The sequence below is a fragment of the Camellia sinensis genome, chromosome 8 (genome assembly GCF_055761805.1).
Source record: "Camellia sinensis isolate YWXY chromosome 8, ASM5576180v1, whole genome shotgun sequence".
Taxonomy (NCBI): domain Eukaryota; kingdom Viridiplantae; phylum Streptophyta; class Magnoliopsida; order Ericales; family Theaceae; genus Camellia; species Camellia sinensis.
The window spans coordinates 154,248,810-154,271,782 of record NC_138968.1 but is presented as its reverse complement, the minus strand read 5'-3'; the positions used below and the strand labels follow the sequence as shown (position 1 = coordinate 154,271,782).

The following is a 22,973-nucleotide window of genomic DNA, read 5'->3' as shown; positions in this document are numbered from 1 at the left end:
CATGCAGAGTCCTCCTAGAATTCATACTCCTGAAGGATAATGCTTATCCTTTAACACCCCCCTCACTGTTTAAACCAAGTGAGATGGTTTTACCATGGCCGGACTACCATACAACCGAAATAATATTGCCATGCTAGACTAACTGGAGTGACCGATCTAACTGTTAGTTTGGCTCTTCCTTGCTTTTCTCCTACCTTGGCTTCACATGCCAAGACCGAGCTATCCATAGAAGAGTTTAAGCCGAACAAACCAAAACCAAGTCCTGAAGAGGGCTCAGTATACTTCGGTTCCCTATGCCATGACCGAACTAACTGTAGCGACCGAACTAACCATACTGCGACAACCGGTACAAGTTTTAGTATGGTGACCAAGCTAACCTCTTTGGGACTGGAGTAACTTTATGGCATTTTTACTCAACCCTTCGCACTGAGGCCCACAACGGCCCAATTTACATATAAATTCCCCCCTCACATTCATAAAAAAAATATTTTTTATAATTTTAATAATGTAGTTTGCACAAAAATAAAACCTAAAACAAATTAATAAATAAAGAGAGGGATTCCTTTTACGTTAAGAGTTCAAATATTCATAAAGCATTCAAAATTAAAAGCAAAAGTAAATGTAAATTAAATATCATTCTTACATGTTAACACTAAAAAAGGAACGAGAGTAGAGAGAAAAAAACATGAGAGAGTGAGAAAGACAATATGGATGCATCAATTTGATAAGTTCTATTACTTTAACTCTCACTATATTTCTCTTATCAAATAACTAAATAAAGTATTAGAAGTAATATGTGACTTTCAGTATTTGATATTTCAAAATTAAGTATTCGATGTTCCAAAATTAATGAAAAATTAATTAAGAAATATCCGATACATATCCGCGAGTATTCAAGGTATTCAAGGAGTATTAGTATTCGATGAGTATCTGATATGGATACGTCTCTCTTTTTGAAACATACGTATTTCATAACAATTGGCACACCGAATTCTCGCATGGTTTCACAATTGAGACTCAAGAAATGATAAATTGTATGAATGAGAGTAAGTTGTTGAACAATTTTACGGTGTTTGAAATGGGCTAAAATAACTCATTATAAGTTAAAAAAAGCCAATAAAACAAAACATTCTATCGTATTACTTTTTTTTTTTCTTCATATTTTTTTGTAAAAAATCAAATAACCAACTTAATAATCTATTCCCAAATGGAGGCTGGGTATGTTCTAGCTAGGGGTGGTCTCAGTTCGATTTTGGATGGTTTACGGATCGGTTTGGACGCCAGCATGTATACGGTTTGGGAAAAATTCAACCCGCAACCGCCCGCAATGCGGGTTACAATTTGTGCGGATAGGGTTCACGGACGTGCGGACGGTTTATGGATTGGATTTTTTTTCTTAAAAAATTTATTTTGGAGCATTTTTTTTCCCATTTTTAAATATTTATTTTGGGCACTTCCCTCCCCCCCCATTTTCTAAAATTTGCCAACAATAATAATTAATGAGGTAAAACTTATTAAATTAAAAACACAATAAAATCAATTTCTAACACAAATAAATCATTCAAAATCATAAACTTTTAAATCAAATCATAAACTAAGTGAGTGTTTGGGAAGTGAGTTTTTTTGTAGGTTTTTTTAGTTGTAGGACATTATTGGAGAAATTTTTTTTGTGTTTGGAAAGATAGTTGGGTTTTTTTGTGGTTGGATGTGATGTTTATGAGAGAAAAAATGAAATGATTATGGGACTTGAAATGATATTTTGTTTGGATTTTTTTTTTTTTTTTTTTTGGTAACCAATTTGTCTTTTAGTGAAAAAAAAAAAAAAAAAAAAAAACCCAAAATTCTCCTTCCCAAACAATGCCTAACACATGCACATCTTTCAAAATCCTAAACTAAATCATCAATCTCATTCACTACCTGCTACCCAACAATACAATTAAAGTAAAATCATTCAAAATTCTAAGTTTACCTAAAAGTAATTATTTATTAATTTTTACATTAATTCAAAATGTAATAATAAAATAACAATGGTTCAGGTTTAAAAGAATAAAAAAGTCTATGTGCGAGCGGGTTCTTGCGAGTACGGGTTAAACCCGCAACACGCAGTCATGCCATATTCTAAACCGTATCTGCCCACATTGTATTTGCAAAATTGCCTATTTACATACAGATCGATTCGAATTGGACGGATTATACGATTCGAATAACCCTATATCCGACCCTAGCTTCAGCCTATGAAGATAACGATGAAGACTAACGCTCCTGAAGAATGTCCCATGCGAGGAGGCTTGTGAACTCTGACATTTTCGACCACTTTCTCTCTCTTTCCCTATCTTCCTTTCCAAAGCCTTCTGTTGTTTTTTGAAATTTTGAGTTTTTAAGAGGACTTGGAATTTGTGATCATTGATTGAAGTTTTAGAATTGTATTGTCAAGAAAGAGGTGCTTATTTTTTGGAAAATACTTTGGTTCATATTTGGTTCAAAAACTAATATCATTGAAGATTCTTGTTTAATTTTTTTTTCTAAGATGACACTTTTTGGCTTGAAATCAATTCTTCCATAAACCTTAAAACCCTCTCAATTAAATATATATAAATGATTAGAGTGTATGAAAAAAAAAATATTTTATTTTAAAATTTAATGTGTATTACCCTTATTAGTAAATTTACATTAAGATATAATAGAAATTAAAATTTTAAAATTTTAGTTGGGTGTACTGAATTAATATTTGTTTGCAAATAGAATCACCCACAAAATGAAGGATATAAATTATTGAAACAAGGCCCATTTAGACTGGAGGAAAGCCCAACCAATGGAAAAAAATATTGTCAAGCCCACACTTTTGCCTGACCTGCGTAGTGGGGACACTTTGCATAGGTTTTGAGATTAGTCATAGTTTATCTGGATACCCGATCATCCCCTCAAACAATCTTACACTTCTATCATAATTATGTTGATTTCTCTTAAGGTTTTAATTTAAATAACAATTAAACTTTTTTTTAATTAATAAATCATTAATCATACTAAAAATAATAATAATGTTATTATTTCTTTTCTATTAAAATATATATTAATTTGTATTTATTTCAATGTTTGTACACATTCTAAATTAGTTTCGATTGCTTTAGTAATATTAAAAGAAAAGTCAATGTAATTATATATAAAATGAGTGAGACTAACTTAGTGTTTTTTTTTTCCTTTCAAACTGCACGGAGGTGAGTCTAATTTACCATAAAAATAAAAATAAATTTACAAAAAAATAAAATCACAAAACATGGAGGTAACACTAATCTGATTTTGAGACTAATAAAATTAAGGAGGCACTTACCTATCAATCTTATTAATTAGACTTATTTATCAACAGGTCCTACTAATAAATTTATTACTGTAAATTTATTCATAAAAGGGATCATGAAAAAAATATCATGAAGATGATCATGAAAGATTCTCCACCTTTAGATTGCATATACAATAAAACACCACACTCTAATCAAAAGATGAGAAATATTCATTATCCATTTCATGATATTTTTTTTCATGATTCTTAATATTATTCTTCATGAAAACAAGAGAGAATGATAAACTTAATGAGTGATATGTCTCAAAAATAGGACATATTAATAATTTACTCTAAAATTAACATTACACAAGCTTATCGCACCTAAATTACAATAAAAAATGTAGAAGTAAAGATTCATGAAAATACTATCTTATTTATCGGCCAGGTTCTATAGAAACTGTCAACTCATTATTAGAATAGGATGTTTCGAGTTTGTCAAAGGAAGAAGAAGGTTCAGAAGAAATCCACTTCTTTGCAACAAAAGCTGGTTCTTTAGGATTTGGAAGAGGAATTGCAGTTTCACTAGTTAGCATGGAAAGTACATTCGATGCGTTTGGACGATCACTAGGATCTTCTTGTACACACAAGAACCCAACATTTATGCATTTTAAAACTTCACCTTTATTGCAAGATTCGACTAGTGTCTGATCCATCAAATCCAATGCCTTCTCCTCATTCCACAATCTCCAAGCCTGAGATGATAAATCATCCAATCAAAACATTTTGAGTAAACCAAAAGCAATATAAGATTATATATTTTGGTCAAACAAATTTTAGCACTCACATAACCTAAAAGGTTCAAGGCTTCTTTGGACTGATAAAATCCTGTGTTCTTTTTCCCACTGACAATTTCAAGCATAATTACTCCGAAGCTGAAGATGTCGGACTTTACTGAGAACAATCCATCTAATGCATATTCGGGAGACATATAGCCACTGCATTATTATGCCAAATTCTAAACTTAAGTTAATATTAGTAGGATAGGACACATTAGACAAAGAATGAATGATTTGAAATTTGCATCCCCAAAAACATGGCAATCTTAGTTTGATGATGATACCTTCAATCATACTATACTTACTATGTTCCAACAATTCTCATGGTGTTCGCCTCTGTTTCTTTGCCCTTAACTATCCTTGCTAAACCAAAGTCTGAAATTTTGGGATTCATCTCTTCATCTAAAAGAATGTTGCTTGTTTTCAAATCTCTATGGATAATCCTCAACCTGGAGTCTTGGTGAAGATAAAGAAGCCCACGAGCAATCCCCAAAATGATATCAAAGCGTTTCTCCCAATCCAAAGACAAGCACAATGTTCGATCTTGGAAATGATCCATTAAAAAAAGAAAAGCACAGTTAGATTACCATGTTTCATATATATTAACTAGTGAAGAAGCACGTGCTTTGCACATGGCCTGTAAACTATATAGTAAATGTAGCACTGGCATTTGAGGAATTTGGTTATAGAAGCTAACCAAATATGAATGTGTCTAAGCTTTTGTTTGCCATATACTCATAAAGTAAAATCTTTTCGTCGCCTTTGATGCAGTAGCCTAAAAGTCTGACGAGATTCCTGTGTTGAAGTTTGGCAATCAAAACAACCTCATTCTTAAATTCTTCTAAGCCCTGTCCTGAATGACTTGACAACCTCTTTATAGCAATTTCTTGTCCTCCAGGGAATATACCCTACAAGCATATTTTTAGACAACTGTGGTGTCATTAAAGCATAAACAACTTGTTAATGAACTTCAATGAGTAATTAGGAAAGGATATAACCTTGTAAACAGGCCCAAATCCCCCTTCTCCAAGCTTATTTTCATCTGAGAAGTAATTTGTAGCTTCTAATATGCTTTCTAAGTCAAAAAAAGGCACATCAATGCCTTTTTTATCATCCTCTTTGAATTCACTCAAATCTATCAAGTTTTTAACATTTCTTTCCATGTCATACATCCGAAGCGCTTGACTTCCCTCTCTTCTTTCACTACTTCCTGATGTTGAAGATAAATATGCAATTTAGTTATAGAAACTTCTAACATGGAATGGAACAGTGAAATTCTCATTAATATGTTCAGGATATAGAATAACAGTAAAAGAAAAAGAAATTTTAATCAATGCACATTATAGCGCTGACTAATTAATTACCTCGTCTTCTTGCTGCCATTCTTCTTCTACAAAAAATCAAGCTAATGATGCATAATAGCACAAACATGGATAACACAACAAACAAAATAACTCTGGTTTTCCAATTAGAGCTTCCGGATTGCGTAGATCCTCTAGATCTCACTGGAGAAAAAAAACCAAAAGAAAAAAAAAACAAAGAAAATGTGTGTGAGAGAGAGAGAGAGAGAGAGAGAGAGAGAGAGAGGATGGCTCTCTTAGATATGAAAAAGCACATAATTGCATCTATCTGATTAACATAGGTACCCAATAAGCAACACAAGAGGCAATGTTTACAGTTGATAATCAATTATCAGCAAATCTGACTAATAGTTTCATTCATTTCTCCAGCCATTGGGAAAAATCTAGTACTTAAGAAAAATCGTAAGATATATGCATTATGTAGCATCCCCACCTTGTGTACAAGCTAATGCTGTCCCGTTCCATTGATAGTTTGCATTGCAGTGACACCTTCCCTTGACATCTCTTGTCGCATTGCAACTTGAATTAGGCCAATCCATGCAGTCTATGGCTAAAGTACAAAGTGGCTCAGATGGGGAATTCCAGTCAAATTCTACATCATTGCCATTTCCTGATTGCATTCCACTATAGCACGAGTTAAGCATATTAAAAGGTGATAATGGACTGAGCTGTAAATCTTTGGGTTCTGAATTTTTAGCATCACATCCCTCTTTTTTCACTTTAATAACAAACTTGCGTGTTTCTGGATTGATGTTGATGACTTGAAACGTGCCTCTTAGAGTCTGGAAGCTGACTTGGCCTGTTGAGTAATCGCAGATGAAATTTTTGTACATGGGATCACCACAGTTTGGTCCTGTGCTTATTGGATAGGGAATTATGTTCGTGCCACATGTCTCACAACTTCTGTTTGTTGATCCTGCAAGAGTGGATTGTCTTATATGTCAAAAAAAGAGCTACCACTGAAGTTTCAAGATCATGTTTGATTGCAATGTGATGTGTTTATACTTTTATTCTAGGCACATTTATCAGTTACATTACACATATATGCAAAAATCAACATTAAGAATAAATACTAGTGGACAAATCAACTAATATATCAACAATCTGCTAGAGGTGAGGTACTGTGTAAATCATTAATAGGTTGTTGGTTTAAATTTGTCTCAGACTAGTTTTGGTGGTCTGGTTTTGTTTGTTATGTTTGGCATAGGTTGCTTTGTTTCCTCTGTCCTTTGCAGTGACTGTTGTCGTAGTTGGGAGTTGTTTGGGGCTTTGTCAGTTGGCTTCTCATCAACTGTGGCTTAGTGCTGGAGATGATTGTGCTGGTGTATTGGTGCCAACCTAGTTAGGATAAATATGCTTGCTATGATGCTTGTGCACTAGCCTTTTTATTGATGTATCATTAGCACTTTGGAACCTGTTCTAATATTCATCAATATAATCTTATTTTGCTGATCAAAAAAGTATATATCAATAATAATAGTGGTGATACAGACCACTAATTTAGGAGCACTACTGTTAGCACTAATGAGCTAGCAGGGAAAGGAAAAAAAGGGGGGGGGGGGTAAAACATCACATCAGGAGGTAGGCCCTACCAACTAGAGCTCTCCTAGAGCTCTTAAATTAGTGATCTTAAACATTTTTCCAATAATAATTGTAGCTAATCACACGATGTGTTCCTACGATATTTGTATGTAATCTGGATTTCCCTAAAACGAGTTTTCCAAAAAATTCAAAAAGAAATTAAATGATGGTCGAGTAGTTCAACTATATATCCAATCAATGTTACAAAAAATAGTACCTTATAGCCTAGCCTAGACTGCTGACATAATATTAGCTTGAAGATTTTGGGAGCCTGAGACTTGACATAGAATGTATTTGATGCAATGTGAAACATGTAATAAGAATAATCTTAAAATCCGTTGATTCAAACAAGAATACCAAAAGTAAGATTCCTCTCTAGGCTCGTTGATTCACAAAGAATACCGAGAATAAAGGCTCAACAATGGTTGATTCGCAAGAATACCCAAAGTTGGATCAAAAGAGTTTAAAACTCGAAATATATTAATTCTTAAAACTGAAGAGCCCTAAGGCTTACACCCATTATTTATAAGCAAAATATAGACCTAACTTAACTAGGAAGCAACCAGAATTAGCAACTACCAAAATAGAGACCTAACTTAATTAGCAAACAACCAGAATTGGCAACTACCATAATGCAATACGGAAATTAGGAAATTAAATAACTAAATAATTCCATAACAATATTAATTTTAAAATAATAAAATAAAAATACTTATTTTCTAAATTCAATTTGCATCATTCTTCCCTGTTTGAGAAAACTCGTCCTCGAGTTTCTATTGCTTGAAATAACTTGGCACGTCTGTACTTATCTGCATCAACCTTGTATTTGAAGTTAATTTTTGTAAATCTAAACTTCAAAGAAGAGTTTCCTAAAGGAACAACTTTCTTCAACAAATTTAACACATCTTCATCAAAGCCCAAATTTGAACGGTTGAAACTAAAATTTGTAAACTCTTCATGAAATCTCTCTTCAAACTGATCATAGAAAATATTCTCCATACTGTAAATCGATTTTGAATGCTCATTAAACTCATGTAAACCAAGTACATGATCTTCCACAAAAATAAAATTAACACCAACCCTTCCATAACTCTGATTTATGCTTCCAACAGACAAAATATGATTAAACATATTATTAGTTCCATCAATGAATGGTTCATCATCAAAAATCGGTGGCTTACTCTAATCCACAATCGGATCCGGAATAAATTTTGACGTGAAAGGCCATTTAATCAGATCATCTTGTTTAGTGATTTGGTTCACGCGATCTTTATAAATTTTCAATGCATGATCTCTCCTCGGTCTTTCACTATGAAAACTCAGCAGGTTAGAATCATCATCTATTACCTCCTTCTCTTCCACAGGAACCTCCTGAGCATCACTGCGATTCCTAGGCATGAAGCAAGAACGTAGCAAGCTCTGATACCAACTGATGCAGCGTGAAACGTGTAATAAGAATAATCTTAAAATCCGTTGATTCAAACAAGAATATCAGAAGTAAGATTCCTCTCTAAACTTGTTGATTCACAAAGAATACCAAGAATAAAGGCTCAACAATGGTTGATTCGCAAGAATACCCAAAGTTGGATCAAAAGAGTTTAAAACTCAAAATATATTAATTCTTAAAACTGAAGACCCTAAGGCTTACACCCATTATTTATAAGCAAAATATAGACCTAACTTAACTAGGAAACAACCAGAATTAACAACTACCAAAATATAGACCTAACTTAATTAGAAAACAACTATAGAATTGGCAACTACCATAATGCAATACGGAAATAAGGAAACTAAATAACTAAATAATTCCATAACAATATTAATTTTAAAATAATAAAATAAAAATACTTATTTTCTAAATTCAATCTGCATCAGTATCTATATATAAGCTAAAAATATCAAATTGCATGTTCGTTGCAAATGTAATATGTCGAAAATGAGTTGTTTTTTGTGAATTCAAGCATACTTGTTGAATTTATAAAATGATATATTCAGAATACTATTTTTTCTAATATATCATATAAATGTACTACAATTTTACATACAAATAATTGTATTAGTTTGCTAGGTGAAAACTATCCTTAAACACAAGATTGTCACGTGCTGAACTTCTAAAAACTAATTTTAAGTGAAAAAATACAATAGGAGTTGAAATTAACAATCCGATTTCTACTATTAAGAAAAAGTAAGATGCATACATAGTAGTCTTTGAAAGATGCATACATAGGCCTCGTTTGGAAACAGGCTAATTTAGTAATTTTTTGGTTAATTGGCTAAAAAGGTAGGTAAAAAAAACTTGTATGTTTGGGATGACTTTTTGACTAATTACGAAAAGCTGTGCAAAAAGTAAAGAGAAGCCGTAATTGTTGACTTTTTGGTATGACTAATTGGCTAATTGGCTAAAAAGGTAGCATCCCAACGAGGCCATAGTAGTCTTTTAAAAATACATGTACATTATGACATATTACATATTTATCTTTGTGCACATTGTTCACATGTGACATTGTATAGTACCATGGTTTCTTGCAACCGTAAGGCAACACAAGGATACACCAGAATTTTGAATATTATCAGCCATGTTGCCACTGCGTTTGTGAGCAAATTAAATTATAATTCTGTTGATTTTAAGAAGACCAAACACACAAGAAGAGAAACACTTCTAAAATTTTATTAACCCAAAACTCTTCATAGATAGTCCTAAAAATTATAATGGTATGACTCCGAATCATTTCACCAACAAATGTTAAAAATTACCATAGAACTCACATGTAGTTTTGGCTATTTTGCTTTATCTCCCCATAGTAAATCTGTGCAAATTAAATGAATTTGTGCCATGCGTGGCTAATTTGAAATTTGGCATGGAAAATTTTTTAAAGTTAAAAGTCAAAATACCATGCGAAAACATAAAAACTAGTCTTTATCTTCATCTTCTTTGCTAAACAATATGAAAATCATAATCCTAAAAACCATAACCCTCTATCCACCTACTGCCTGGCAACCGCCCCCCCGCCCCGCTTCGCCCCTTTTCCTTCCTCCATGTACCCCACTGCCTGCTCCCTTCAATCAGAAGCTCCTGATATATATATATATATAGAGAGAGAGAGAGAGAGAGAGAGAAAGTGTGATCTAAAACATCAACAGCTGAAATTCCAACTACAAAACAACTCCATATATTTTGGCGGGGCTTCATGATTGGATTCCTCAAACAAAATTGAAATATATGATGAATGCTTAATCGGCTAATTAATAGAAGGACCAACAATATTAGATTTTCTGTTATTGATGGTTTGGGGATTCTAAAGGCAAATCTAGTCATCAATTTACATGGTCCACCCCTTAAGTTTAAAATGTTTTTCAAGGCGTCATCTTTAACGCGGTTTAACTTTGTTCAAAATGGTTAGATGAAAGGACGGGGCTCCTCTCGAGTCACTGGAGAGGAGTGTTGGGCATTGGTGGTTCTTGATTTGGGCTATGTCGATAACCCAAACTGTTTAATGTATAGAACCCGTCAAGTATTCTCAATTACAAAAATTTTAGAAGGGAAGCACTCAAATGGCACTAAGCACTCAAATTTTGTTGACTACTTGTAAGTCTTTATGGTGAATTAATAAATAAATAAATAAATTGTTCATAAAAATAAATAAATAAATCAAGGGTTTGGTTTCTTTTTTAGTCTTGGATTTGGATTGAAGACTGTTGTCTGGATCTATGGGGCTCATATGAGTTTCGTTTCAATAATTCGAACGATTTATTTTTAAAACCTTTCGTACATATTATTTATGAAAAAATTAAATCAATCTAATAATTGTAAACTCTTTATTTTATCACCCAAAAAAAAAAAGATAATTTCATTTTAAAAACACATTTTTTTAATGAATAATATATTTCTAAAAAATTAATGTTTTAAATTATCAAAACATGACCCAAATTGAACCCATGAGTCTGGTCCGAACACCATACTCCAATTTCTATTATAGAAGGCAGACCCTGAATAAATTAAGCAACACCAATAAGCACAACATCTTCAATTTATTTTGCAGAAGGAAAAGTGGGAAAAATTACAAATCAGTATAAATTTTCAAAAATAATTCCAAATTAGTGATGAATTTTATCAGCTTTAATAATTAAAGCTATAAACTTTTTCATGAATTTGCAAATTTTTTGTGAAGTTTCAACTAATTCACAATTTTCCCAAAGAAGTATACCTATACTGGAAGCCACAACGCGGACGGAGATGTTGTGGGCATCTGTAGCATACTCTTCCTGAAGGTTATTGAGAACGGACTTCCAAATCCAGCAGCCATGTCTGGGACCATCTCTCCTTGGGTTACTAGCTTCATTAAATGAATATGCGTGACATTGGCAATTGTCAATGTCAAGACACTCCTTTCTGCATCCCATCTCATTTTGGACCTCCGAAAGTAGGGTGTCTGGTGGTTTCCCTACTTTCATCATGTTCAAGTTCAAGAACATCTCCTTGTCCCCACCACATATGGCTGACTTCCTGGTGCACCCACTAGAAAAATCCCCAGAGTCCCAACTTTCCTGCGACATAGGCTTAAACCCTGGCAAACACTTGCATAACGACCTATTGTTGTTTATATTGCAGCTACCAAAATCCCCACAAGCATTATAAACACTGCATCCGTCACGCGGCTCAAACCATATCAAAGACCATCCCGATGATCCCGTCTTACCATCGATCCAAATAAAATACTGAACCTGCCCAATGGAATGCATTAACAGCCTCGAATTGTTGCTATTGTTACGGACAGGTACAATTATTGTCTTAGAAGAATTTGAATTTGTTCCAGCGTTGCTTTGGATATTGCTGCTAGAATTTAGAAATACCGCCACAGCATCATACAAGTTGCTGTAGTTATTGAAGCTATTTGGCTCTCTACTTTTCCAGTGAGCCTTATCGCTTTTGAAAACGATGTAACCGTTCTTAACATCTTCATTCTGCTGGAATATAAAGTTGCCGCTTTTTGGGTCGTCGGGCCCTGCCCATGAAGTCAACTTTAGGTTCGCATTCATGTTCATGCCAGGAAGAAACGTATCAGTTGGATTATTGAAGCTTTCCCATAAACTTTTTCCCGATTGATCGTCTCTCACCACCAAATTCCCAGAATCTAAAAGCTTGGCGGTGCTACGAGAGCTTCCGAGATTGGTGGAAAGGTAAATATTTCCACGTTCATCCCACAAAGCTAGACTGCCATTTTTAATGCCAAAAAAACCAGTAGCGGAATCAGGTAGTGGGTTGTCCCGGTTGAAAACCCATACAATTTCTGGGGGTAGCCACGTGTAATACTGTATTCCTACATATCTGCTGCTGCTCTGTCCACTAATGTTCAAGAACCTTAGCTCGAATCTTTTTCCGTCTGATATGAGAGTTTCGTTACTTGTGTTGTTGATCGGATGGCGTGCTGTTATGGTATCTCTGGCAGCACAATAGTGAAGACATGAACACAATGACAACAAAAGACTGCAAAGAAGATGTAAACAGTAGATGGCATGTGATTTGCAGATCATGATTCATGCAATATTGCAGTGCAAATGGAATGGGAGGCAAGACTTTGGTCAATTCTAATCTAACAATTAATTATTGACTTTCACCGATAAAAAGAAAAAAAAAAAAAGGCAAAAAGGATCTCAATGTATTTGATCACTGATGGTGTGCCATGGCATATGTGGTTGGTGATGGGACGATCAGACAAAGAGGACAGGCGAGATAATCACAGCCAGGCATTCTGCCAAGAGATAAGGCATGTAAGGTGTAATTTCCTCCTTATAAATATGACATCAGCATGACATCAGTAAACTTTATTAAATAGTCTAATAAAAAATAATAGTAAAAAAATTTTGATAATAGTTTCAAAAGTAATTGAAATTAGTGTAATTATTAAAACTACAAGAGAGGTCTTTGTAATTATCAGAAATTTCAGGAAAGGTAAGTATAATTTATCCTAAATATTATGTAATTTTTTTAATATATATATATATATATATGTGTGTATTTTTTTAAAGATTGCCTAATATTGTTCAAACTAAGGCCTTTTTTGAAAATACCCCAAATAAATTATTTATTAACTTATTTCTATCATATCACATTTTTACATTTTTTACACCATTTTTTTATAAAAAAAAAAAAGGTAAAAAAAAAAGTCCTACCCAAAACAATCCTAAAAAGTACTGCACACATGGCATGGAATTCTATTGAGTGTTTAGACATTTTGGGATGCAACTTAGGTCTTATTTGACAATATTATTTTTTAGTTTAAAAGTTAAAAAGTCATTAAAAATTAAAAAACTAACAACTTATATAAAAAAGTTAAAGATTCATTTTCTTTTTATTTTTTACACATCTTTTCGTAAAAAATCAAAAAGTCATCTCTTAGCGTGTGTTTGGGAAGACCTCTTCAGGCTATATAAGCCACATGCGACAAAAGAGCTTCATTTAGCCACATGACGCCAAAAATGCTTGCTAGGGTTTGAGAGGAACCCTTCTACGGGTAAATTGACCAAATTACCCTCACATCTCCTTCTGATTCATTTAAAAAAAAAACCTCACCACACACACACAACAGAACCGTCCTAGGGCACGGAAGAAGCGAACGAGGCGATCTCTCCCAACCAGCGGCGACGACATCAAAATACAGCTTCGCAGAGGCGATCGGCACCGGAGTACGCATCTGGCGGCGGAGAACAAGAGCGAACCCTTTGTGATACACCATCGATTAACTGGTAACTCTTCCAAACCCTTCTGATTTCGTAGATCTGTGTGAGTATGTGTTGCCTCTGCTTAGGGTTCATGTCCATAATCCCTTTCTCTGCATACAAGGTTACGATTTGAAAAAAATTGTATGGATATTTGGGGACTCTCTGTTTTAAAAAATTTCCAAATTTTTTGAGTTCAGGCTGGGTTCATTACAATTTGGGTTCATTACCAACCTGTTGAAGTGCATTTTGTTTTGCTTGGGTTCACACATTTTGGGCACAGATATATATATATATACACATATATCTGTTCTTATATATAAATTTATATTTCTGTGAGTAATGAGGGCCGGTATACGTTCATAGGTGGTTGAGATCCGTTAAACATGAAAGTTTTTCCTCTCTGATTTTTGGTTTTGCAATGATCATTAAATGTATGAAAAATTTCAGCTAAAAATTCAGAATGTTAGGAATTCATTAGGTGAATGAAATATTTACACATTGCTCCACTGCTAACTTCTAACCCATTTTCCAAATCAATCCTCAACATAACTCTGTGAAGAAGGCCGTGTTATGGTTAATGCATATCTGATTCTACTAAAACACTCTGATGAAACACTGATTATTGTCAATGCATTTCGAATGTTACGAATTCAGAACCTGAATGAATTCTTATTTATCAAATTCATGTATACATAAATTCCACAGCTAGTCTCTACCTAGTTGCTGTTCGTATTGTGAATGACCACTGCGAATGCATGTCTGATTCTGTGAAATACCTATTGACTTGTCATGAAATCACGAATTTATGTTACGGAATTTTATTACCAAACATGTATGTCCATTTTTCATGTGCATGTCAATTCTGTTATATTTTCATCTCCAATGTGTTTAAAATTAAGTTCAATCTTGCATGTTATAAATATTTTTTCAGTATTGTCAAACACTTGAATCAAACAAATGACAATAATAAAACATATTTTACTAGTATAGTAATAATAATGTGCATAATTATAATAAAATGCCATGGTTACAACATAACTCTGTGCAAGTGCATATGGGTCGGTAACTACTCCTACCAATATACTACTGATTAAAGATGCACAATACCCTTATCATAATTCAATGTCCATGATCGGAATCAAAAATTAAATACCGTTTCTCTTTGTACGTTTTGTTGTTGATTCATGTAAATTAATAAAAAAATGCCGATTGTTGTCATAGCGTAGCATGGCTTCGTTTACCTCTACTACAACTTCCAGTACATGGCCACGAATGTGTGCCTGTGGACATGGCCCCTGCGTTGTTAAGATTTCCAAGTCCACCAAAAATCCAGGGCATGCCTACTTTGCATGTCCCCGCCCTTTGGTGAGTGACCCATTCTTTTAGGTCATAACTGTCCTTCTTTAACAACTCATGAAACTAATAGTTCCATAATTTGCACTCATCAACCCTGTGTCAGTTGGATTGGTTGGTGCGATGAACCCAGGCGAGATAACCAAGACTATGCGTCACCCAGGGATGAATTTGTCATGCAATTGCGGGCTGATGTCATAGACATTCAACAATCCTTGCGTGTCCTTAAGACCATCGTGTATGTGCTATGCATTGTCATTGTCATTTTGTTGTTCCGTATGTAAGCAACGTTACGATGCTTCAGTATGTACAAACACGTTACTATGTTGGTTGTTTATTGGTAGTATGTACAATAGTATGACTTTAAGCTGCCACAGGCTTCCTCCACTTCGAAACGGTAGACGTATTAATGACTATCATAACTATGTGCACTACTAACTTCCATGGAACCTGTGGTAGTATAAAATTAATGTGCAATGGTTATATGCTGGGTAATTTAGCATCCTATGTCTCTGTTTCTTTGTTATTAATGTGTAATGGCTTACATCTTTGTATATAACAATCGTATGTGTGATGGTAATCTTTTGTAACCGTACATTAGTAATGGCTTCCATACGTACTTCTTCCCGTACCCACTCCAAAAGCAAAGGCATTGTCACTGACAAGTCAAGCAGTCTTGAAGATACACATAATCATTTAAGCCACAAGGCCACATGGGACAGTGCCTCAATCCGAGTTTTCCTGCAGTTGATTGCAAATGAGATAACTAAAGGCAATCGCCCATTCCTAGTCCTCAGCCAAGCAGGGTACAAGTCCTTGGCACGAAAATTTGAGAGAAAAACAGGAAGAAAACATGGACTCAAACAGTTGAAGAATAAGTACATGCGTTTGAAAAAAGACTGGCAAGCGTGGACAAAGTTGATGAATTCAAGCAAAGGAGTGTCAGGAATAGGGTTTGACTGTGACACTGGTATGTTTCAGGCACCTGAGGAGTGGTGGGACAAGATGGAATCGGTAAGTACATGTACTCTTATGTTTCATATGTGTCATTTACCAGTACATTTTTTGCTTTTGTAGTTAAATTTTAATTAATTATATGAAATGTAACGTCATTCTCTTTCATATATCTCTATTTCAACAGATAAACAGGGAGTGTGCCAAGTTTAGGAAAAAAAACCTTGGAACATCGTGAGTTGATGGAGACCGTCTTCATGGGGGCATCAGTTACTGGTAAGCACCATTGGACCCCGGGCGAGAAACTTCCTGAAGCTGCTGATGACTCATTTGATTCAGTGCACAGTTTGGGAGCCCAGCCATTTGCTGTTCCGATACCCGCAGGAGTGCAGGACATGGATTCAGATTCTTCACTAGAGCATGTTCTGATTGAAAAGGGAAAAAAGAGAAAGACGCCATCAAGCAGTGTTTTAAAGTCCAAGAAGGCAACAAGTGGAGCATCAGTTATTGCGGAAAGCATAAACACTCTGACAAATGTGGTGCGAACGAAGAATCAGCAGGTTATGGTAAGGCACCTCACAGGCAACGAATCGCTGTTTACTATTTTGGAGTGCATGCATCGCCTGACAGGTATTACATCGCTGGTTGGTACGCCGTTATTCCACTTCGCCTCGACACTTATGGATAACGCCGATTTGCGGGAGGTGATGATGTGCCAGCCTGATGATGACTCTATCATAGGGTGGCTTACCCAGAAGCAGCTCCAGTGTACTGCGTTGGCGCCTTTTGCAAATCTGTTCGGGGCTCGCCGGATGTGATGTATCGGTGTTACGAGTGTTGAAGATGCCTTTCCTTCTCTTGCATTCTAAAAACTTTTACTTATTAATTTGTTGGCACTGTATTAAAACAGGATAGCTGCGTGTGCATGTTTTTTTTTTTTCCTTCGTTTTTGTTTTTTCTTGCTACCTCTGGTTTCCAAAACTTGTAGTTCAGTGCATGGGTTAACACAATGGAAGCATGGTTGTGCACGCTTTTTGAGAAATGAATGGGATGCTTCTGTTCAAATTAAATGTATGGATATTTTCGAGAAAGGCAACAACGGATTTGCTTGCTAGCTTTGTGTATGTTTATATTTTGCAAAATTCGCTGTTAGTTTCATATTTGACGTCAACTTTTGTGGTTGTCACGACCATGGTCCCCCTGTAAATTCAAGTTTAGCAGGTTTACAATTTTTCCATTTTTCATATCATTATGTGTGAAAAATCTACAAGTTTAGCAGTCCTTAAATTATTATCAACATTTCAAATTTTGTAATTGCACATTTTCAAATTTATTGACTCGATGAAGGGGAAGCAAACTGATTGAAACAGTGTGACTCTTGTAGGTTTCGCATCAACGAAGACGTAATGAATCCCTGGGATGGAAGCAATAATGACGGAATAACGGAAATGCTTAATCAAATGGCGGTCCAAGTGCAACAAGAACACAACTGTACATTTCTACAAGCATGCCAGTATGCGACAGAGTGGTACCAAAAACACATGGCTAAAACGCCATGTCGCACTTCTATACTAACCGGGAATGCATGGATATCCGAACTATATGCGGGCCATATGGGCCGATTTGAGGAAAATGTGTCCATGCGGAAGGAAGTTTTTGTCGCCCTGTGTCAGACATTAGTAAATGATTTTGGGTTACAAGTCCCGCAACGTCCACATGGTTTAGCTGTTGAAGAAAGCGTTGCAATGTTTATCCATGTGTTGAAAGGGAAGCAAAATCGGGAAATCCAAGAACGGTTCCAACATTCGGGGGAGACTGTGTCCCGGCACGTGCATAACGTATTAACTTCCATGAAGGAGTTCACTGTTGTTCATTGTCGGCCCACATACAATCAGCATCATATACATCCATACGTGCGGTCTAGACGGAAATACCTACCGTTCAAGGTACTACCGAAATACATTATTCACATATACATAAAGAGTGTCAGTTATTTTGTTTTTATTATTAACTGGACGTGACATATGGAAAAAACAAAACATCGTATACCCTAATAAGCAACAAAATAATTTGGTTGTTTGTAGGACTGCATTGGCGCAATAGATGGAACACATGTAAGTGCATGGGTTACCGGGCCAGATGCGGCAACATATTTCGGTAGGAAATACTGTCACACCCAAAATATCATGGCCGCAGTCGATTTCGACATGTGTTTCATATTCATTTTGTGCGGATGGGAAGGAAGTATGCATGATAGGCGCATATTCAACGAGATACTAACAAATAACAATGTCCCATTCCCACGTCCTGACGAAGGTAACACATGCCGATGGTTGTGGATTTAGTGGGCACAGATTTAAATTTTTGGTGTCATACAGTGTTGTCATGTCTGCAAGGAAATATTATCTTGTCGATTCTGGTTATCCAAACTGGACAGGTTACTTAGCACCATTCAAAGGGCACCGTTACCACCAACAAGAATTTCGACGTATTGCACGGAACAGGATGGCAAACACGCCAAGGGAATTATTTAACAAAGTGCACTCGTCCTTACGCAGTGTGGTGGAACACACTTTCGGTGCCTGGAAAAATCGATGGGGATTTATTCGAGACATACCTCAGTATGACTTTGCAAATGTGCAAGTTCAGTTAGTAGGTGCGTCAATGGCATTACATAATTATATACGGCGCAAAACAGGTAACCCAACAACTGTTCACCCAATCTGTGACGAGGAAGTGGCTATGACAATAGTAAATGCCATACCAAAAGTTGAACATGACGAGGATGGTTTAATGGTTGGGGATGAGGACCCGCAGATGGCATTGGTGCGCCTTCACATACCCGACAAATCATGTTACATGCGTAATAACGGAGTGTTAGGAAATATATAATAGTGGACCTAATTTCCGTAAGGTTGTAACATTACTAATGACACACGTGGAACAAACTGTATTGAAATATATTATCATGTACAATATGTATGTGTTTACACCGGGATATACCCCCTTCCACTTGGTGATGTGCCTAACTTTGAAAAACCAAAATTCACAAGATCGAAAAAGAAAATCCATTTTTTAAAAATTAAAAAAAAAAGTTAATGTGAGTGAATAAGAAAATGACAAAATCGTAATTTTTTTAAAAAAAACAAAAAAAATACGCCTCATTCAAAAACATTTTAAAAAAAAACATGAAAATATAAATCACCATTCGCCACGTAATTTACAAATAAATGAAACACATAAATAACAACAAAAGTTCTTCTATACCAATAAAAATAAAGAACAAGAACTAATTCATGTGAACTAATTCATGTAAAAATAAATAAATAAATAAAGACAAAAAAATAAATTTAAAATGCTAAATTTTTTTTTTAGCAAAATACACCAAATCCAAACCCAAAATAAAAAAATTAAAACTTTAAAAAAATGAAAGAAAAAAATGCCAAATCCACTTCCAAAATAAAACAATTAAAAAAAAAATTTGAAAACTACGCCAAATCCAAACCCAACAAAAAATTAAAAAAACAAAATACGCCAAACCGAAACCCAAAATAAAATTAAAAAAAAATTTAAAAATTAAGCAAAAAACGCCACATCCAAACCCAAAATAAAAATAAATAAATTAAGCAAAATATGGGAAATCCAAACCCAAAATTAAAAAAAAAAAAAAACATAAGCCAAAAAGGGCAGTTTGGTAATTTAACAGGATGACAACTCACCAAAAAGTCAAAAAGTCAAAAAATTCAAAAAGTCCTTCCCAAGCCAGGCTTTTGAGCCCCAGGCTCAAATAGTCAAAAAAGTCAAAAAGCCAAAAAGCCAACCCACTTTCCAAACGAAGGCTAATTTTTTTTACATCATATTTTAACCAAAAAGTTACTAAAAACATGTTCCCAAACGAGACTTTATTGGATAAAATAGTCAATAAAAGATAAGAAAAGTTAAAATAGTTAGTAAAATAAAATATCACATTTAAATTTTAATCATTTTATTTTTTCTTTCATAATAATCAAATCAATTAAAAAAATAAAAAAAAAAATTAATATAATTTTTGTAACTAAGTTAAAATAATCAAATAACCAAAAAATTAAGTTAAAAAAATTCATCCCAACGAGAGCTGATTAGTAGGTTAGCCATTGACAGATGCACATACAAACCAGATGGTGTGTGGCGACATTAACGTCAAAAAAAAAAAAAAAAAAAATACAAAGGTGTCGTTTGATAACACTTACGTTTTTAGTTTTCTATTTATATTTACAAAAATTTTAAAAATTCAAATAAAAACTTGTTTGGTACAATTTTGGTTTATAAATTAGTGGTTTCAGTTTATAATTTTGGCCAAAAAATGAAAATACAAAAAATGTATTTCCATTTTGAGTTTTAAGTTTTTTTTTTTTTACCACCCAACACTAGCCACCACCCGCCACCATTTTCCACCACCACCACCAACCCCCCACCACCACCACTCACCACCCACTTGCCACCACCACCCACCTGCCACCCACTCACCACCACCACCCACCCCTCACCACCACCACCGTCGCCACCACCACCACCACCACCACCACCCACCTGCCATCCACACGCCACCACCCACCACTCACCACCGCCTGTCACCACCGCCCGCCACCACCACTTACCACCCACCTACCACCACCATCCACCACTTGCTACTACCAGCCACCCACCACCCGCCACCCACCTGCCACTACCACCCACCACCCACTCGCTCCCACCTACCACCCGCCACCGTCACCCACCCACCCACCCACCACCACCACCACCACCCACCACCACCTGCCATCCGCCACCCACCTACCACCACCACCCACCACCCACCACCACCACCCACTCGCTACCACCCACCACCCGCCACCATCACCCACCCACCGACCCACCCGCCACTACCACCCACCCGCCACTACCACCCACCCGCCATCTGCCACCCACCTGCCACCACCACCCGCCGCCACTACCACCCACTCGCTACCACCCGCCACCGTCACCCACCCACCCACCACCACCACCCATTCGCCACCACCCGCCACCACCAGCTACCTACCACCCACCATCACCACTTTCCACCACCGTCTTCCGCTTGCCATTTTTCACTTTTTTTTATATTTTTAAATTTTTTTAAACATTTTGTCAATTACCAAACATGTTTGTAATTTATGTTTTTCTAAAAATAAACAAAAACCGATTTATAAAATTTTTATAAACATAAACTGAAAACGTAAACGTTACCAAACACACCGCGTGTTCACATTTAAAGTCAAGTATTGGGTCAATATATAAGATCAACCTCTTATAACATATCCTTGCTTTACTTCCATGCATTTGTATCAAAAATAATAAGCGGCGGTGTTACATGTACTAATTAGTGTAGATATTAATGTATTAATTAGTGTTATGATATTATTATTAATCACATTTATTATATAAGTTATAAATATTCAAAACCATATAACCGATGTTATATTATCTGTTAATATGCTAATGTGCACATTAATTGATACATATAACATTATTCAATAGTAATACATAAATGACAAGAACACTAACTCCGGTAAACTACATGTATTGATCATAATTAATAATGTAGTTGGAATAAAAATATCTACACTGTTACAATAAATAAGGTACTTGGAATAAGAATATTTATGTTATTAAATTAAGTAAAAAATTAAATATTAAGATTGTGAAAGGAATTTGAACTTGCAACCATTAGTTTGGTAACAATATTTTTACTACTAGAACAATAGACACTATATATTTTTAATTTAAAATCAAAATTTATATTTTATAAACTTAATAACACATCCCCTCGGATGCACACACCCCTAATACATATGAATTTGATCAGTAAGATTGAGAAGAAGAAGTGAAATGAAAGAGGGGAAGGTGAGATATATGAGAGAATTATAGAGAAATTGAATGGGTGAGTTATTGAATAAATACTATTGGTTGATTTTGAAATTAAATCTTAAAAATCTATGAAAAGCTAAATATATGTTTCTAAAGAAATTCTTTATCTATACTTTGTGGGTATTTGGGAAATTATTATTTTAATTTTTGGATATTTTAGTTTTTGGATATTTTAGTAGATTAAAATTTTTATGTTTGAAAAGATAGTTTGATTTTTTTGTAGATGGACATGAATCATGTTTGTGAAAGAAAAAGTGAAATAAATATAGATTTGATATGACATTTTATCTTATTGGCTATTTTAACATATTTTGTCATTTTGTAGATTTTAGTCCAAAAAGTCAAAAAAAACCTTTTATGTTCAGTATTTTTTCTATTCTCTCTTGAAACTATATTCAAAATGTTAACGCTAAGTAATTTGGTTTAGTGTGTGAAGAAAGCAATTGAAAGGCTCATCACTCAAAAGGTCAGAGGTTCGAAACTCTTGAATGCCAAACATTCAGAGTCTTTGAAAAATTTAGTCAAGATATTTCGCGTAAGTTGGTCCGAACACTTAGTTATGAAAAGAAAAAAAAAAATATTCAAAATGTTTATAAGAACAACAATTTTTTATTTCTTTATTTTATTTTATTTCTAAGACTTAAGGGTTGAGCTAAAATAACCCGCTAAAAGACGAAATAAGGTAAAGTAGCTAATAAAACAAAATTCAATCTAAAATTATTTCATTTTTTTCTCTCACAGCTATCAAATCAATTAAATTAAAAAAAAATAAAAAATAAAAAAAACTAATCAACTTTTCAATTACAGCTTCCTTAAAATAGCTAAAAAACTAAATAGCAAACAAAGGGTTCATTTGGGAAGAAGTTTTTTAGCCTAGTTTGTCTTTTCATTTAAATTGAAAGTTAAAATTAATAATTTTGTAACACTTATCAATTACATAAAGATAAAATTAGCAAAAATTTA

At 34.6% G+C, this 22,973-nt stretch overlaps 2 protein-coding genes across 7 annotated transcripts; one reads left to right on the top strand and one right to left on the bottom strand.

Annotated features, from left to right (window-relative positions):
- Positions 1 to 3,579: 3,579 nt before the first annotated feature.
- LOC114269209 (G-type lectin S-receptor-like serine/threonine-protein kinase At4g03230) lies at positions 3,580 to 12,795 on the bottom strand. 6 transcript variants are annotated; one of them, XR_014338475.1, is made up of 8 exons: positions 11,264 to 12,795; positions 5,911 to 6,393; positions 5,481 to 5,621; positions 5,115 to 5,326; positions 4,814 to 5,024; positions 4,401 to 4,659; positions 4,125 to 4,275; positions 3,580 to 4,032 (listed from the first exon to the last, which is right to left on the bottom strand). XR_014338475.1 is itself a non-coding variant. In XM_028210480.2 (8 exons), exons 1-8 carry the CDS (start codon positions 12,588 to 12,590, stop codon positions 3,715 to 3,717), a joined length of 3,081 nt encoding a protein of 1,026 aa, XP_028066281.2. In that variant the 5' UTR covers positions 12,591 to 12,795; the 3' UTR covers positions 3,580 to 3,714. The 6 variants fall into 6 exon arrangements, 5 of the variants coding, with proteins under 5 accessions (XP_028066281.2, XP_028066282.2, XP_028066283.2 ...); XM_028210480.2 differs by having other exon boundaries at positions 4,422 to 4,659; XM_028210482.2 differs by having other exon boundaries at positions 3,865 to 4,032; positions 4,130 to 4,275; positions 4,422 to 4,659.
- Positions 12,796 to 15,734: 2,939 nt separating this feature from the next.
- On the top strand, positions 15,735 to 16,323 carry LOC114257059 (L10-interacting MYB domain-containing protein-like). The gene is made up of 2 exons (XM_082885686.1): positions 15,735 to 16,145; positions 16,273 to 16,323. The coding sequence occupies exons 1-2, from the start codon at positions 15,735 to 15,737 to the stop codon at positions 16,321 to 16,323; spliced, it is 462 nt and encodes a 153-aa protein (XP_082741812.1).
- The last annotated feature ends 6,650 nt before the right edge of the window (positions 16,324 to 22,973 follow it).